Source organism: Oryza sativa, chromosome 4 (assembly GCF_034140825.1).
Source record: "Oryza sativa Japonica Group chromosome 4, ASM3414082v1".
Taxonomy (NCBI): domain Eukaryota; kingdom Viridiplantae; phylum Streptophyta; class Magnoliopsida; order Poales; family Poaceae; genus Oryza; species Oryza sativa.
Window position 1 is genome coordinate 3,772,996 of NC_089038.1, and position 19,238 is coordinate 3,792,233.

Consider the following 19,238-nt stretch of genomic DNA (forward strand, 5'->3'; position numbering starts at 1 on the left):
GGGTTATTTAAGTTTTAGTAACGTTGGGGTTTATCCAAACGTAATTTTGTTTGTCTACGCTTGGCTGGATTCACTAATGCAGAGGCCGAAAAGTTACGTCTGTCATCTTATTTTGTAGGGCAGACAGTGTTTTTTTCCCGTCTCCTTTTTTTTTTTTCGTTTCATTTTGTCCGTTCATGACTGTGAACTAAGAAGTAGAAACCAGAGGTTGTAAAACACTTTCTTATTATCCTCTTTACAGTTGCTAAGCTCCATTTCTTGTTTTTCTGTTTGTCCACCGGTCCCCAGCTAACTATAAACTAGATTAGATTGATCATTACTTGTACAAATGCAACCGGCAAGGCACATAGTTTGAAACCATACATGATTAGGTACCTAACGCACACAAAATTTACTGCTCAGAGCTACCTAATTGTACTTAGTTCTTTACTCAGATGTGCAACCTTTTTACGGTCACATGCGTGATTTTGTCAGTGCCCCAAACTTTTTTGCTGTTCCTTTGGCTTCTTGTTGAAAGTGGATATGATCGATGAAGCTGTAAGCCCTGTACTACATGTTGGTTATACTCGATATTACATATGGACAGTGCATCATCAGTGCTAACTAGCTTGCACTATATGTGCTCGCAGCTCGCACTATGTCAGTAGCTCACTCCTAGTTTCAAAGTAGCTTGCTTTGCTCTCTAGCTCACTCAAAAATTAGTATTCCACACAGCTCGAAATTAACTTTTGCAACAATGGCACGAGGGCCCTTGGATCTGTGGAATGCATGGGGAACGCAGATCCTGGTGCTCTTGAGTCTCACGCTGCAGATCCTGCTCCTCCTGTTCGCAGGGATCCGCCGGCGCAAGTCATCCGCGGTGGTGGCGGTGCTGAGGTTCATCCTCTGGCTGGCCTACCAGCTGGCCGACTCGACCGCGATCTATACTGTTGGCCACCTCTCCCTTAGCAGCGCGCCACGCGAGCACAAGCTGGTGGCATTCTGGGCGCCGTTCCTGCTGCTCCACTTAGGGGGCCCAGACAATATCACCGCCTACTCCCTCGAGGACAACAAGCTGTGGAAGCGCCACCTCGTGACTCTGGTGGTGCAGGTCCTTGGAGCCGAGTATGTCCTCTATAAGAATATTTTGGAAAGTGGTGGCTCGATTGTGGTCGCCTCTATTCTCATGTTCATTGTTGGCACTGCAAAGTATGGTGAGAGAACATGGGCGCTTTACAGGGCCAACTTCAGTAGTATTCAGGCTGCGCTCAAGAAGCTCCCCCGTACTCAACTGAGAGGGTACCAAGGCTACCTATGGGAGGAGGATGGGCACATTGGTACAGGCAGCGAAGAGTTCCTCCTACAGCGTGCCCACTCCCTTTTCCATATCTGTGAGCGTGGGATTGTCGACTCCGTGATTGATGTAGACAAAACCGAAACCGAGAGCAAAAAAGTAATCAATCGGCTCCAGAAGAGCAAGCCCGAGTGGATGTGGAGGGTGATGGAGATGGAGCTGTCGCTGATGTATGACACCCTCTACACTAAGGCAAGAGTGATACACTCAATGTTTGGGTACTTGGTGCGAACTGCCTCCCCGTTAGCCGTCGTCGCTTCCTTCCTGTTGTTCCATTTCAGTGGGAAGCGTGGTCACAGCAGAGTCGACATCACCATCACCTACACCCTACTTGCTGGTGCCCTGCTCATTGAGACTGCATCTACACTGAACGCAGTGGGATCGAGCTGGGCACTCTCCTACCTGTGCAAAACAGAGTGGAGCTGGCTCCGGCACGCAGCCCTATGCGCCAGAAGATGGCACCGGCTGCGGCGTGCAGTGGTGACTGTTCGCCAGTTTATCAAAACCATGACGGGAGGATCATCAAGCCTCTACGGAAGATCAAGGAGGTCGTCAGGGAACATAGGTCAGTACAACCTGCTCTACGTCCGCAGCAGCCTGGAGATGGACAAGACGGACAGAAAGCTCAACCGCTTCGCCACGAAGCTGAGTTTCGGTGACCGGTGGGACAATACTTACTACTCATGGACCATCAAGATCCCAGACAAGGTGAGGGATCGTGTTGTGAGTATGCTCTCTCGGCATGATCTCAACACTATGGGCATGCTCAGGCATAAATGGGGCGAGATAGGACTAAACGATCTGAAGTATCCTGGGTTGTTCAAAGAGCTCGATCATTTCGATGACAACAATAGCTGGCATGGCGTAGAATTCCACGAGAGCATCATATCCTGGCACATCGCCACTGAGCTTGTCCTTTTTAAACTCAATGCCAACTATGAGGATGAGCATGTGGGCCCAATCAGAGCTCTTTCCAACTACCTCATGTATCTTCTCGTCACCCGCCCTGACATGCTGCCTGGCCTTCCCCAAAACTGGTTGTACGAAATGACCTGCGAAAACCTCGACGACATATGCCATGGCCAGCTTGATCCTTCAGACAAGAGTGGTGTCAGCGCGGTGCTCAAGAAGCTGATTGGACGACATGGTGGCACCAGACCATATAAGCTAGACCAGACAAACCAGCTCGCAGACATCATATTACACTGGGAGAGTCGGGGTCACCAGCCTGAAATTCCTCGCCTCAAGTATGCACGCGAAATCGCTAAAATAGTATTGGAGCGTGAGGAAGATAAAAAGGATATTTTGTTCGACCTTTGGACAGATTTTCTTATCTACGCTGCCAACCGATGCAACAGGGAATCGCATGCTAGGAATCTGAACACTGGCGGTGAGTTCACCACCGTTGTGTGGCTAATGATAGAACACATTTACCAAACAAAGTAATAAAACTAGAGAGTCAATGTAAAAGTTGGAGACATGGATATTGTTGACCAATGTATATGGGCATGTTTATTACTTATATGAAGGTGGTAATTTCCTTAATATTAATATTCTTGTATATATATATGAATAATGGTGTACGTGCTAGGTCATTTACGTTCCTTGTGAAGGATCTTGACAACCATTTGAAGAAGAAAATACCGTAGATAAAAATATTGATAATAGAATCTTATGCACCTAGGTCTTGTTTGCATGTTGTATCTGTTGAGGGGTGCCAATTAGATGATGGATGGTTTTATAAATCAGAGTAATATTAACCCTACATCCTCTTTGGTAAAATATCACATGACAAGTGTTCACACATGTGAGATCAGACAAGGTGACATGTAGCAGTTGTTAGGATGCATGCACGCTGTTTACTTCTATAGGATCTAAGCATAATCAGGTATTATTTTTACAATCTGATTACACAATTAAATCTTTAAAACAACATATCATACAATTATATCTCAATGAAAACAATATGTACGTTGTAAATTAATTTTATCAAAATATGTATGCCAACACTATATCTGTAAGAGCATGAGGTGTTGTTTTATGTCACGTGCGGAAAATAGAACACTATATTTCGTTTGTGAGTGTATAGTTCCTTGACCCAAGAGGAAAGGTACACATTACAAAATTGGTAAATAACATAGTATATAAGCGAAAGTGTAAATAGAGTACTTTATTGTATGAGCGATCAAAGGCACAACACTGACGGAAACTACATCGGGCCACCACAGGCGGAGGCGGTTGATGGCAGGCACGAGCTAGTCATCAAAGCCATCGTCTCCAGAGTACTCCTTTGCTTGAAGGGGGAAAAGAAGCAAGGCTGGGTACAACTACCGTACTCAACAAGCCATGCCGGGTAAATGCAAATATAATGCAAGGGAGTACAAAGAATTAATTTATAAGGCTATTTTGCAGAAAACTAGCATTGCAAAGCATTTAACTATTTAGAGGCATTTAAATAAACAGGAACCTATCTCTAGGTCAAATTATTATCAAGCTACGCACCAACGTGATATTGCCTTAACCTGGGCTAACAAGTGATAACTCCAGTTATTCCAGTTTTAACAGAATTAAACTCTAACTTGAGTATATTGTTCGGCTTGCCATAATCGAGGGCGCGGCTATTCGAATATATTATACTATAATCGGATGTGTACAGCGTTACCCACCAGACACATCTCCCTCATGTCTTGCCACGTGCCACATGTCACCCGGCATACGGACAAAAGCCATGACATAACCCATTGCTTAGTACGTGTTGACAGAAAACATGTGGCCTAGGAGATCTGCTTAACTCCAGTGCAGGTCCAAAGCTCGCCTTCGGATGTATTAGCGTGCCAGTTGATTTGATCCTGTAATCAACAAGAAATAGAAGCAAAGAAACCGTGGTTAAATCTATAAATGATAGCCGATTGGCTAGATGCCGATGACATATCATTTATCTTTGGGCCGATGTCATCTGTGTATCGATCGGCAGTCATGAATAAGTAAAGAAGAACTAAATCTACTCGATCGGCTGTAGATACTAACGATATATACTCCTTATATAGATGTATACTTAAATCAAGTGACTGGGATAGATCGGTCATTATGTTGAGACAGTATAAATCACTTAGATTGAAATATATATCGATAACAGGACTATATATGTTTATAGCATAGCCGATTAAATAGATCTAGTGTGTATCGGCTAATACTTCGATACTACTCTATATCAGGATATTAAAGTAGAATAATATATCAAACAAAAGCCTAACATATTTAGACACAGCAATATCTTGATATAAAGGGCAGATTTAGCATATCAATGAGACATATAGAATAAAAATGGCTAAATCAGATACGACCGGCTGAAACTCCGATACTATTCTAATCGGCAACTAGAAGGCAGGCTAGAGATCGATATTCTAAACACGACTTAATAGATCAAACTCAACTGATGCAACATTAAGTATGAACAGAAGAACGATATCTAGACAATCAAGCCGCTAGAAGTTCCAAAGAATGGTAGATATCTTATATAATCTAGATCAACGTCAAGATCTAACCTAATCGGCTGCCTTCTGCATACAGATATTGGCCGATAGTAGATTAGATGGCGATATTGCTAGAGATTATGTAAGATATATGATAACTTGATGAATTACATAAACAAGATTAGAGTGTCATGAAGATGGAAGCACTAATCCTAAGAACGCAATCCATCATAACAAATTTTACCTCTTGTTGAAGATCGAAATCGATGCAGCTCAACCCGAAAGCAAGAACTCGTCGAAACAAAACTAAAGCAAAAAGGGTGGCGATGCGCCGAGATTGTATTGAACGTGTGTGTTAAAAAAATACATAGGGCTCGGGGTCTATTTATACCCGAGAATTACAAGATATGTCCATACCGGACACGACCATTATCTCTAACAAACTCTAAGATACTATAAGTCTTTGCGGCAGACTTTTGCCCACATTTATCTATAAGGAATTTACATAAGATATCCTAATTAATAGATATAATTGCCTTCCCAAGACTCTATCCGTGCGTGGCAATCATCTTGAAATACATTAACTTGAACCCGATGTCGCGTACAAGTTATATTGTCGGAATCGGCTATATCGGCTTATTTAGCCCGACTCAGATCCAGCCGATCCTAACCGTAGTCGATCTGGATTCCAGCCGATTCCTGCTCTGCTTCTGAACTCGATCTCCGCCTCCGACTCCGCTTTGATCAAATCCTCCTTCCTGACACAGATGTTACCAAATTTAGTTGTTAATAGTACCGCCCTAAACAAAGAAGATTGGCATAGACTAGCTTCCCCCGCCAGGTGCCCTGGGTCGAGCGGACAGTCTATACCCCCTGGCGTAGACCCTGGATCAAGCGGACAATCTATGCCCCCAGGTGTATCTGCCAGAAACGTCGATCCCACCAAGGGCTTCATCCATCCCTATCCGTGTCTTCCTTGTTCATGACTGTCCTAGACGATGTTAAGTCTTACCCATTAGATAGGTGGTTGTACGGAATATGCTTTACAAAATAGCCCTGTAGATTAGTCCTTATGATGGCCGAGGTGTGACTCACGAAACGATGGACCCTGGGCCCAGCCGAAAATATGTTTGGGGAATTTTGAAGGGGGCTAAATAACCGCCAAACGATATTTACTATTATTTACAAGTTATTCCCAAAGTCTAATTATTTGAAAAACAACTAAAGTTTCTAATTTAAGCAAGGCTAAGCACATTCCTAAATTTACTAGTAAGTACCACATATATAAAGTTCTCACAAGTTTTATTTTTCCCTAGAGTTATAAAGGATAATAATAATAAAAATAATAAGGCTATATCATGGAGAATTGGTAAGCTAAATAAAACAATGATAAGCGCGGGAATTCAATAAAGTGAAATGCAATAATTTAAATACATATAATTTTATGAATTAGGACAACAATATGTTCAAAATGACATGATTACCTTGCTCCAAAATCTTCGACATCAACCTCGAGGTACGTGTAGCGGCTTTTTGGGATCTGCAACGTATACATGAGATACGCAAAGAAAAATGACCAAATGATAAATATAAACCATATCTCTCTATTATAAAAATTGAAGATGTTTTTACCGGTACTTCGGAACATCATCTGTATTTGAGTCGGTTTTAAGTTCATTCGCTTTGAAAATATAAATCCGTATTTGAGTCGGTTTTTATGTTCGTTTACTTTAAGAAGTACAGAAAGAGTTGTATAAGAAATCTCTTTAAACAAACTCGCATGCTAACTTGAGACGATCATACTCCTAATTACACTTATCATTTTGTTAGAAAAATATCTAAATGAATTACCACAGTGAATTTCACCTTAGCTAAATTGTACAACAATAATAAGATTAAAATAACATTCACCCGTTGCAACGCACGGTCATTTTTTTTCTAGTAAGATAAAAAAGAAAGCACATAAATGGGTTTTACACTTTAAGGAAAAATTGACAATTTGAACAGGTCGATTCCGAGTTGAAACGGTCAAGATACGACCGTTTGAATTTTAAGTATTGTTTGAATGACATTTTGTGGTGATTTATTTTTCAAAAGAGTGAGGGGGTGTGAACCGATGCATAGCAGCCGGTGCCCGGCCGGCCGAGCGGAGCAGTGGCGCGCAGCGTCGAAGAGGCGAGGACGGCAGTGAGGCTCACTAGAGAGACCGGAACGGCGAGGAAACGGCGCCGGCGACGAGGAAGAAGGTGAGGGCGGTTCGGGTTGTTGTTGGGGACGGAGCTCCGGTGCTTGCCGAGCTCGATGAAGGTTGTCACGACCGGAAATCACCCAACAGGCGTTCCTGACGTGCGTGTATTATTCCTTGTCCCAGGAGGCAAGGTACACCAAAAGTTGATACAATTCAGAGTTTAACAAGCGGAAGCGTAAATATAATTATTACACGGGCAACAATGGCCCAGCACACAAAGACAACGAAAAACAGCGGAAGACTAGGGCGACGACCACAGGCGCTTGACGGCAGGCACGAGCTAGACACCGAAGCCTTCATCTTCCAGGAACTCCTCAACTGGGCTTGGGAAAATTAAGCAAGACTGAGTACAACCACCGTACTCAACAAGACACACCCACGAATGCAGAATAAATGCAAGGGAGTACAAGGGAATTATAATATAAGGGGTTAGGGTTGCAGTAAACAGCATTTGAAGACGTTTAGTTGCTCAAAGCTACTTTGTAAACACGATCCTAGAACTAAACCATGTTATTAATCAAGGCCGTGAACCCACACGAACATGCCTTAACCCAAGGCCTACGATGATTCAGACCGAACTGGCAACCCGACCCTGGGTCCCAGCTCGTCCCAAGCCAACCCAGGCCAACCATTCCACATTTTAGTTGTTGAGCAAATTTTAAGAATTATAACACTGACTTGGGTACATTGCTCGGCTTGCCCATAACCGAGGGCGCGGCTATTCGAATAGGTTTTACTCTGATCAGAGGTGTACATCTTTACCCACAAGACACATCTTCCTCACGTGTAACCACGTGCCACATACCACCACGGTATACGGACGGAAGACGTGACATAGTTTCCAACCCATCCTAGCCATAGACAAGAGTACCGACCCAATCCCGCCTACGGCCGGAACCCCCGGGACAGGCAGGCAGGACTGAGCCCCTAGCAGCAGGGCACCAACCCTCTGCCGTATGACATCTCGACTACCGGGCCGCAGCTCGTGTAGCCTTCATTTGCCCTGGAGAATGTCCATCGACCCCCGACTTCATCCATCTCCAATCCGTGTACTTTTGTTTATGACTAGCCTGAGCCACAAACTAAGCCTTACCCACTAGACATGTGGAAGTACGGTAGTGCTTTGCAACAGAGGCCCGAGCTTAATCCTTATAGTGGCCGGGGTGCTACTTCCCACAACTGGCATGCACCCAAACCCCACCGAAAACAGGTTTTAGGGGTTTTGAAAGAGGAAGAGAGGTGTGTGTCCAATTCCAACATAAGCCAACCATTCCATAGAGTCCAGGTGATATGAACATTTCCCAAAGTCTATAGTTGTAAAACCACCTAAGGTTACCTAATTAGATTGCGAAGCATCTACCTAAAATTATACTAGGGATACCATGAGTTGAGTGTCCACTAGTTGAGGTTTTGTTTGTCTAGGGTGAACAAGGTAGTAATAACAATAACAATAATAATATGGTCATAACAAAGGTAAATAGGCATGGCTAAGTAAAACAGTGATAACGCGGGAATTTAAATAAAGCGATAATGCAATAATTTAAATCAACATAATTTTATAAAATGGGATTCAATATGATCAAGATGATGTGTCTTGCCTTGCTCGTTTTCCCAATCGACGGCTTCGACTTCCACGAAGAGCGGATCTTCCGAAGCTGCAGCGTCTACACGACCAACGGAAAAGAAAAAGGCTTTAACACTAAATAACTCCTCATAACAGCAGAAACAAAGCACAAAAATGGGTTCTTTACATCTTAAGGAAAAATTAGAGACTTGAACGGTCCAATTCCGAGTTCAAATGGCCAAGATATGGCCATTTGAAGTTTATATGCTCTTTAAATGGATATTTGCGAATTTCTTCATTTAAATTTTAATTAAAAATCCCATTTATTGCGTCAGCCGAGGGAGCGGGCGCGCGGACCGGGTCCACGGGAAGTGGGGCCCACGCGTCAGCCGCTCGGTCCACGGTGGACCGGGCGCACGCGGCTGGCGGCGGTCGGCGCCGTGGGTCCCGCGCGTCAGCCGCACCCGCGGGCGCGGGCGGCTGACGGCCGGGCCCACTTGGCAGCCGCGAGGGCGCGCCCGAGGGCGGCCTCGCCGGCACGGCCGACGGGAGCGGCGCGCACCCGCGCCCCGATGGTCGCCGCCGGCGACCAACGGCGCGGCGGAGTGGCACCCGAGAGAGAGGAGGGAAGGGGGAAACGAAGGGGACGGTCCACGGCTCACCCCGAGGCAGCGAAGGCGGCGGAAACGGCGGACGGAGCGGAGGAAGACGGCGGCGCGGCTCGGGATGACGAGGGCGACGGTGCACCGGCGGTCGGCGGGCGAAGCGGAGCGGCGGACGGGGTCGGCGGCAACACGGCGAAGCGGACGGAGGTGTCGCCGAGTAAGGAGGAAGTCCGGAGCGGCGGCGGCGGCGGAACGGAGGTCGGCGGCGACGGCGGAGAGAGAGGAGCACGGCGCGAGCACGATTCCGACGGCGAGAGCGAGCGGTGAACGGCGGAAACGGAAGAGCGGAGCTCGGGCAACGATTTTATAGCGTCGGAAGGGAGAGAAGGCGGCCGAGGAGGAAGGAAACCGGCCGCGGGGATTTCGGCCGCCATTGATTGCGCCGGCGACGATTACGGGCTTGATTCGAACGAATCCGAGGGAGAGAGAGAGGGAAAAGAGGGGGAAACGGGAGAGGGAATCACGGGGAATGATTCCCCTCTCTTTAATGCGCGCGGAGACGACGGGATGTGGCGGAATCCGCGGCGGCGGCGGCGCTAGGGCACGGGCGGGCGGCGGCGCGGCGGGAGGAGGGAGATGACAGGTGGGCCCCACCCGTCAGCGAGAGTGGCGGGCGGGCCCGCCTGTCAGCGGCGCGCGCGCGCGCGGGGAGCCGATGGGCCGGGGGGAGAGAGAGAGAGAGAGGGAGGGAATGGGCCGAGCCGGCCCAAGAAGGGAGGAGGAGGGGGAAAAGACTTCTTTTAGGGTTTTCTTTTTATAAAACCTTTTTAACTTTGTTTATTTCTTTTCACTTATTATTTGTGCTCTGAAAATTCCACTAAAATTTGTTTAAGTATTTTAGGCTTTTAGGAAATATACAAAAATCCTCCAAGCCTCATTTGACTTTTATCTTTGCACATTTTAATTGTTGGAGGCTTTCACATTGAATTTTACTTATTCTTTTGCACAATTTTGAGGATGAATTTTAGAGTCGATTTGGGACGCGACAAACCTACCCCCCTTAAACGGAATCTCGACCCCGAGATTCGGAAGAACTGGCGAAGAGATCGGGATGGGCTGCCTTCAGCTCGTCTTCGCGCTCCCAAGTAGCTTCTTCTTCGGCGTGGTTGCTCCACTGGACCTTGCAAAAACGGATTACCCGGTTCCTGGTCCTGCGCTCCATGGTGTCCAGGATTTTCACTGGCCTCTCCACATAAGTCAAGTCTTCGCGAACTTCAATTTGCTCTGAGTCGGCTTGCTCGGATGGCACTCGGAGACATTTCTTGAGTTGCGACACATGGAACACATCATGCACGTTGCCCAAGGAGGCGGGCAACTCCAGCTGGTAAGCGACTTCTCCGCGTCGAGCGATGATACGGAAGGGACCCACATACCGAGGTGCGAGCTTCCCTTTTGTCTGAAACCTGTGCACACCTCGCAATGGCGTGACCCGAAGGTACACAAAATCATCCACTGCGAATTCCAGATCACGGCGACGGTTATCTGCATAACTTTTCTGCCGAGACTGTGCCACCTTTAAGTTATCCCGAATGATTCTGACTTTAGCTTCAGCTTCTCTCAGGATATCAGTCCCGAACACTTGGCTTTCCCCAACTTGGTCCCACAGGAGCGGTGTCCGGCATTTGCGCCCGTACAACGCTTCATAGGGTGCCATTTGTATGCTGGCTTGATAGCTGTTATTGTAGGAGAACTCGGCATAGGGGAGACTCTTATCCCAAGTCTTCCCGAAATCTAGGACACATGCGCGGAGCATATCTTCTAGGATCTGATTTAGACACTCGGTCTGTCCATCGGTCTGCGGGTGATAGGCGGTGCTGAAATTCAATCGAGTACCCAGCTCTTCTTGGAGCTTCTTCCAAAAGTGAGAGGTGAATTGGCTTCCCCTATCAGATACGATTTTCTTGGGAATACCATGGAGACTCACGATCCTAGCGAAGTAGAGCTCCGCTAGTTTATTCCCTCCATAGGTGGTCTTCACAGGAATGAATCGAGCTACCTTGGTTAATCGATCCACTATTACCCATATAGAATCATATCCACCTTGGGTTTTTGGAAGGCCGGTGATGAAATCCATCCCAATTTCATCCCATTTCCATTCCGGCACTTGGAGAGGTTGGAGAAGTCCGGCCGGTCGTTGGTGTTCTGCCTTGACACGCTGGCACACATCACATAGAGCCACAAACTCTGCAATTTCCCGCTTCATGCTAACCCACCAGTATTTCTCCTTCAAATCTAAGTACATCTTGGTACTGCCCGGGTGAATGGAATAAGGACTTTCGTGAGCTTCCTGAAGTATCAGCTGTTTAAGTTCTCTGCTATCTGGAACGCATACCCGCTTTCCGTTCCATAAGGTTCCGTGTTCATCCTCTGTGAAACCAGCGGCTTTACCCTGTTTCATATTCTTGAGGAGTCCATGCATGTCCGGATCATTCTTCTGAGCCTCGCGGATTTGATCGAGCAAGGTGGGCTTGGCTTCTAACGCAGCCAAGAATCCGCGACCAACTATGCTTAGGTTCAGGGCTTCCATCTGTTGATTAAGCTCGGGTGGAATGCCTCGGACGTTGAGAGTGTTGCAGTGGCTCTTTCGACTTAGAGCGTCGGCAACCACGTTGGCCTTACCAGGATGATAGTGTATTCCCACATCATAATCCTTGATGAGTTCTAACCATCTCCTTTGCCGAAGATTCAGATCCGACTGGGTGAAGATGTATTTCAAGCTCTTGTGATCAGTATATATTTCACAGCGGTTCCCAATGAGATAGTGCCGCCAGATTTTTAAAGCATGAACCACCGCTGCTAACTCCAAGTCATGCGTAGGGTAGTTGCCTTCATGAGGTCGTAGCTGACGTGAAGCATAGGCTACCACATGACCGTCCTGCATGAGCACGCACCCCAATCCTTGGCGCGAGGCATCACAATACACCATGAAGTCCTTGCGAGTATCCGGCAAGATTAACACTGGCGAGGAAACCAGCTTTTCCTTGAGAGTTTGAAACGCCTTCTCGCATTGCGGGCTCCACACAAATTTCTCTTCTTTTTTCAACAACTGTGTCATGGGTCGAGCGATTTTGGAGAAGTTCTCGATGAACCTCCGGTAGTATCCTGCCAAACCCAAGAAACTGCGAATCTGAGTGACTGTCTTGGGTTGCTTCCAATCGGTGACGGCGGTCACTGTTTCGGGGTCCACAGCAACTCCTTTAGCAGATATCACGTGCCCCAAGAATTTGACTTCGGACAACCAGAACTCACACTTGCTAAGCTTGGCATACAATTGATGTTCCCGCAACTTTCCCAACACCAGACGGAGATGGTGCTGATGGTCTTCCTCTGATTGTGAGTATATCAGAATGTCATCGATGAAAACCACAACAAACTTGTCCAAGTATTCCATGAACACTTTGTTCATCAAGTTCATGAAGAAGGCAGGAGCATTGGTTAAGCCGAACGACATCACCGTGAATTCATACAGCCCGTATCGCGTGGTGAATGCGGTCTTCGGAATATCTTCTTCACGAATACGTAATTGGTGATATCCGGAACAGAGATCAATCTTGGAGAATACAGTGGCACCTTTGAGTTGATCGAACAGATCATCGATCCGGGGAAGAGGGTACTTGTTTTTGATGGTGACTTCATTGAGAGCTCTGTAGTCAACGCACATCCTCTTCGTCTTGTCTTTCTTCTCTACAAAAATCACAGGAGCACCCCATGGGGAAGTACTCGGACGTATGTACCCCTTTTCTTTCAACTCTTCCAACTGTTTCTTTACTTCGGCCAGTTCATTTGCTGCCATACGGTAGGGTCGCTTGTGCAGAGGAGTGGTTCCTGGAGCAAGATCTATTCGGAACTCAATCTCTCGCTTGGGCGGCATACCAGGTAGTTCTTCCGGAAACACGTCTCCGAACTCTCTGACTATGGGGATTTCTGACAGACCTATCTGATGCAGTTCTGAACTTCTGACAGAGGTTGGAGGTGCAAAGAAAACAACCGGTTGTTCTGGTCCTCGGTACAGAGTGACAGTGCGCCTCGCGCAATCCACTACTCCTTGGAATTGAGCCAACCAATTCATCCCAAGAATCACATCCAAATTCTTGGTGTCTAGCAGAATCAGATCCGAGGGAAAAGGAATCCCCTGAATTTCTATAGGGACGGCAGGGCTATAATACTTTGCTGTCATAACTCCTCCAGGGGTGGTGATGAGCAGAGGGTTTCTAAGCCTTTCTACCCCCAACTGATTTCTCCCCACGAATGGCACAGATATAAACGAGTGGGAAGCTCCAGAGTCGAACAAAATAGTAGCAGGGATGGAATGAACGAGGAACGTACCAACGATGACGTCTGGAGTTGTCAGCACGTCCTCGGCCGTCACGTGATTCACACGACCCCGAATGACATCCTTCCCGCCGTTGTTGGAGCGGGGAGGCCTTGGCCTTGCTGACGCCTTGGCTTTGGGCATTCATCCGCAAAGTGCCCGGGCTCGAAGCAGTTGAAGCACAGCCGCTGCGGACCTGAAGCGTCCCTGCGGCCTTGAACGGGCTGCCCAGCTGGCGTAGGAGGACGGGGTGCACGAGTCCCTTGCTGATTCTGCTGCTGCTGCGGCTGTGGGACGCGCACCACGAATTGAGGTCGGGACGCGGGGCGAGGTTGCTGCTGCTGCTGCTGCTGCTGCGAGGAGGATCCCCCTGGGTAGGGATTGGTGTAGCGGACCCTCTGGTTAGCACCCTGCTGATTGCGGAAGTTCGCCAAGCGGCGCTTGTGCGATTCCAGCTCCTTGTGCTTGGCTTCCAAGCGGATGCTCTTGTCCACCAGACGTTGGAAGTCCGGGTAGTCCCCAGAGACTAGACGAACGGACAGCTCGGGGTCCATTCCCGCCAGGAACTTCTCTTGTTTCTCCTCATCTTCCCGCACATCCTCCGGAGCGTACCGGGCCAGGTTGTTGAACTCATGCAAATACTCCATCATGGAGCGGTTGCCTTGCTTCAACTCTCGGAATTCCCTTTTCTTAAGAGCCACGACTCCGGCGGGCACATGGGTTTTCCGGAAAGCGGCGGTGAAGCGAGTCCAAGTAATCGGCTGTCCCTCTGGCTGCGTAGCCTGGAAGTGGTCCCACCAGAGAGATGCGGGCCCCTGCAGCTGGTGGGCGGCGAAGATGACTTTCTCTTCGTCGCTGCACTGCACCGTGTCCAGCTTCTTCCCCATGGCATGCAACCAATCCAACGCATCTACGGGATTGTTGGAGCTAGAGAAGGTGGGTGGGCGGATGCGGAGGAATTCGGCGAGTTTGGAGTGTTGGGGAGGGGGTGGTGGAGCATTCTGTTGTGGCGGATTTTGGAGGTGGTGGAGGAAAGCATTCATCATGTTGGCTTGCTGGGCGAGGATTTGGGTGAGAATGGCGTTGGTGTCTGGTGGTGGTGGTGGAGGTGGATTGCCTTGGTGGTTGGGGTTGCTGCCTTCGGGTTGGTTGCCTTCACCGGTGTTAACATTTCTCCTGGTCGTCACCATCTGAAAACCCCACACAGAACCAGCAAACAGAGAAGGAGAGCTGACGATTAAAACTAACCACCCACGACTACTATAATTCTTGAATTTATTACTGCTATTAAATTGGTTCATTAATGTTCAAGTTGCTTAGGCAAATAAAATAAGACAGGCTCCAACACAGTTATGCCACACACCGACATAACCATGCCCCACACAACTCAAAAAAGACAAACGAGAAAGAACACACGCGCAAGCCTACTAACTGCTCGTCTAACGCTGCGACGGGCCTGGACGGAAGGTGAGCAACAGCGCACCCTCCGAGCTACCAACGCCGGAGGCTTCCCCCTCCTGGGGAACCACGGGCGCAGGCTCGGCACGAGGGGTCTCGACGAAGCAGGTCCACGCCAGGGACTGACGGACAAGCTCGGGCCTGGAGGTGCTCTTGCGGGCGGTGATCTTCTGGCTGCGGCAGACGCGGCGACGCTTGGGACGGCTGTCCTCTCCCTGGGCGATCTTGAGCTGGTGCAGCTGCGCCTCCAACGCGTCGAGGTCCTTCTTGAGCTGCAGGTTCTCCTGACGCAGCTCCAGGATCTTCATGTTGTTCTCGACCATGCCACGGCGCACCATCTGATGGAAGTCGATACGAGCCGCGTCGTACGCCTCCACCATGCGTGCCAGATGCACGACGGTAGCGTCATCCTCCGAGCTGGCGTCTCGGAAGGTGGCGTAGTCGCGGGCTCCTCCGCGACGAGGGTGGTAGCGGTAGGGCGAGTGCTGCAACTCGTCCGGGTAGCGCTGGTGAAGGGTGCCGATGGCGAGGAGAGCGGCGTTCTGGCAAGCGGCGGGGAAGGAATCCCCACCCGCGGTGACTGCCAGCGAAGTCCGCTCGGGAGAGCCGGAGAGGATCACTGCAGTGACCTCCCAACCAGCGTGAGGCTCTGCATCCTCACCCTCCTGCTCCGGGAGCGGCCTGGCCTGGTAATCCACTCCATGCGGATACCCCAAGACCACGCACATGCCCCGCAGCTCCAAAACGAAGCCAGTCATGTCCAAACCACGACGGGTGACGCTGCCGGCCATCTAAAAACAAAGAAAAGAAAAGCAACATTTTAAAAGATCAGATTTTGACGATAAATGAAGCAGCAAGACAAAGAGAGAATAGCGGGTTTTCACAAATAATAAAGGATTTTTATTTTTTTGAAAATATAGCTAAGGCTTGGGATCTACGGCTCGTCCTAGGGTCAAGGGAGGCTCTGATACCAACTTGTCACGACCGGAAATCACCCAACAGGCGTTCCTGACGTGCGTGTATTATTCCTTGTCCCAGGAGGCAAGGTACACCAAAAGTTGATACAATTCAGAGTTTAACAAGCGGAAGCGTAAATATAATTATTACACGGGCAACAACGGCCCAGCACACAAAGACAACGAAAAACAGCGGAAGACTAGGGCGACGACCACAGGCGCTTGACGGCAGGCACGAGCTAGACACCGAAGCCTTCATCTTCCAGGAACTCCTCAACTGGGCTTGGGAAAATTAAGCAAGACTGAGTACAACCACCGTACTCAACAAGACACACCCACGAATGCAGAATAAATGCAAGGGAGTACAAGGGAATTATAATATAAGGGGTTAGGGTTGCAGTAAACAGCATTTGAAGACGTTTAGTTGCTCAAAGCTACTTTGTAAACACGATCCTAGAACTAAACCATGTTATTAATCAAGGCCGTGAACCCACACGAACATGCCTTAACCCAAGGCCTACGATGATTCAGACCGAACTGGCAACCCGACCCTGGGTCCCAGCTCGTCCCAAGCCAACCCAGGCCAACCATTCCACATTTTAGTTGTTGAGCAAATTTTAAGAATTATAACACTGACTTGGGTACATTGCTCGGCTTGCCCATAACCGAGGGCGCGGCTATTCGAATAGGTTTTACTCTGATCAGAGGTGTACATCTTTACCCACAAGACACATCTTCCTCACGTGTAACCACGTGCCACATACCACCACGGTATACGGACGGAAGACGTGACATAGTTTCCAACCCATCCTAGCCATAGACAAGAGTACCGACCCAATCCCGCCTACGGCCGGAACCCCCGGGACAGGCAGGCAGGACTGAGCCCCTAGCAGCAGGGCACCAACCCTCTGCCGTATGACATCTCGACTACCGGGCCGCAGCTCGTGTAGCCTTCATTTGCCCTGGAGAATGTCCATCGACCCCCGACTTCATCCATCTCCAATCCGTGTACTTTTGTTTATGACTAGCCTGAGCCACAAACTAAGCCTTACCCACTAGACATGTGGAAGTACGGTAGTGCTTTGCAACAGAGGCCCGAGCTTAATCCTTATAGTGGCCGGGGTGCTACTTCCCACAACTGGCATGCACCCAAACCCCACCGAAAACAGGTTTTAGGGGTTTTGAAAGAGGAAGAGAGGTGTGTGTCCAATTCCAACATAAGCCAACCATTCCATAGAGTCCAGGTGATATGAACATTTCCCAAAGTCTATAGTTGTAAAACCACCTAAGGTTACCTAATTAGATTGCGAAGCATCTACCTAAAATTATACTAGGGATACCATGAGTTGAGTGTCCACTAGTTGAGGTTTTGTTTGTCTAGGGTGAACAAGGTAGTAATAACAATAACAATAATAATATGGTCATAACAAAGGTAAATAGGCATGGCTAAGTAAAACAGTGATAACGCGGGAATTTAAATAAAGCGATAATGCAATAATTTAAATCAACATAATTTTATAAAATGGGATTCAATATGATCAAGATGATGTGTCTTGCCTTGCTCGTTTTCCCAATCGACGGCTTCGACTTCCACGAAGAGCGGATCTTCCGAAGCTGCAGCGTCTACACGACCAACGGAAAAGAAAAAGGCTTTAACACTAAATAACTCCTCATAACAGCAGAAACAAAGCACAAAAATGGGTTCTTTACATCTTAAGGAAAAATTAGAGACTTGAACGGTCCAATTCCGAGTTCAAATGGCCAAGATATGGCCATTTGAAGTTTATATGCTCTTTAAATGGATATTTGCGAATTTCTTCATTTAAATTTTAATTAAAAATCCCATTTATTGCGTCAGCCGAGGGAGCGGGCGCGCGGACCGGGTCCACGGGAAGTGGGGCCCACGCGTCAGCCGCTCGGTCCACGGTGGACCGGGCGCACGCGGCTGGCGGCGGTCGGCGCCGTGGGTCCCGCGCGTCAGCCGCACCCGCGGGCGCGGGCGGCTGACGGCCGGGCCCACTTGGCAGCCGCGAGGGCGCGCCCGAGGGCGGCCTCGCCGGCACGGCCGACGGGAGCGGCGCGCACCCGCGCCCCGATGGTCGCCGCCGGCGACCAACGGCGCGGCGGAGTGGCACCCGAGAGAGAGGAGGGAAGGGGGAAACGAAGGGGACGGTCCACGGCTCACCCCGAGGCAGCGAAGGCGGCGGAAACGGCGGACGGAGCGGAGGAAGACGGCGGCGCGGCTCGGGATGACGAGGGCGACGGTGCTCCGGCGGTCGGCGGGCGAAGCGGAGCGGCGGACGGGGTCGGCGGCAACACGGCGAAGCGGACGGAGGTGTCGCCGAGTAAGGAGGAAGTCCGGAGCGGCGGCGGCGGCGGAACGGAGGTCGGCGGCGACGGCGGAGAGAGAGGAGCACGGCGCGAGCACGATTCCGACGGCGAGAGCGAGCGGTGAACGGCGGAAACGGAAGAGCGGAGCTCGGGCAACGATTTTATAGCGTCGGAAGGGAGAGAAGGCGGCCGAGGAGGAAGGAAACCGGCCGCGGGGATTTCGGCCGCCATTGATTGCGCCGGCGACGATTACGGGCTTGATTCGAACGAATCCGAGGGAGAGAGAGAGGGAAAAGAGGGGGAAACGGGAGAGGGAATCACGGGGAATGATTCCCCTCTCTTTAATGCGCGCGGAGACGACGGGATGCGGCGGAATCCGCGGCGGCGGCGGCGCTAGGGCACGGGCGGGCGGCGGCGCGGCGGGAGGAGGGAGATGACAGGTGGGCCCCACCCGTCAGCGAGAGTGGCGGGCGGGCCCGCCTGTCAGCGGCGCGCGCGCGCGCGGGGAGCCGATGGGCCGGGGGGAGAGAGAGAGAGAGAGGGAGGGAATGGGCCGAGCCGGCCCAAGAAGGGAGGAGGAGGGGGAAAAGACTTCTTTTAGGGTTTTCTTTTTATAAAACCTTTTTAACTTTGTTTATTTCTTTTCACTTATTATTTGTGCTCTGAAAATTCCACTAAAATTTGTTTAAGTATTTTAGGCTTTTAGGAAATATACAAAAATCCTCCAAGCCTCATTTGACTTTTATCTTTGCACATTTTAATTGTTGGAGGCTTTCACATTGAATTTTACTTATTCTTTTGCACAATTTTGAGGATGAATTTTAGAGTCGATTTGGGACGCGACAAAGGTGTGGCCCATGGAGAGAGGAGGAGACGTAAAAGCTGGCGGTGGATTCGC

The 19,238-nt window shown here is 49.3% G+C and overlaps 1 protein-coding gene across 1 annotated transcript; it reads left to right on the forward strand.

Moving 5' to 3' along the window:
* Positions 1–736: 736 nt before the first annotated feature.
* LOC107275659 (uncharacterized) lies at positions 737–2,779 on the forward strand. Its single transcript, XM_015779212.3, has one exon. The coding sequence runs from the start codon at positions 737–739 to the stop codon at positions 2,777–2,779; it is 2,043 nt and encodes a 680-aa protein (XP_015634698.1).
* Positions 2,780–19,238: the final 16,459 nt, after the last annotated feature.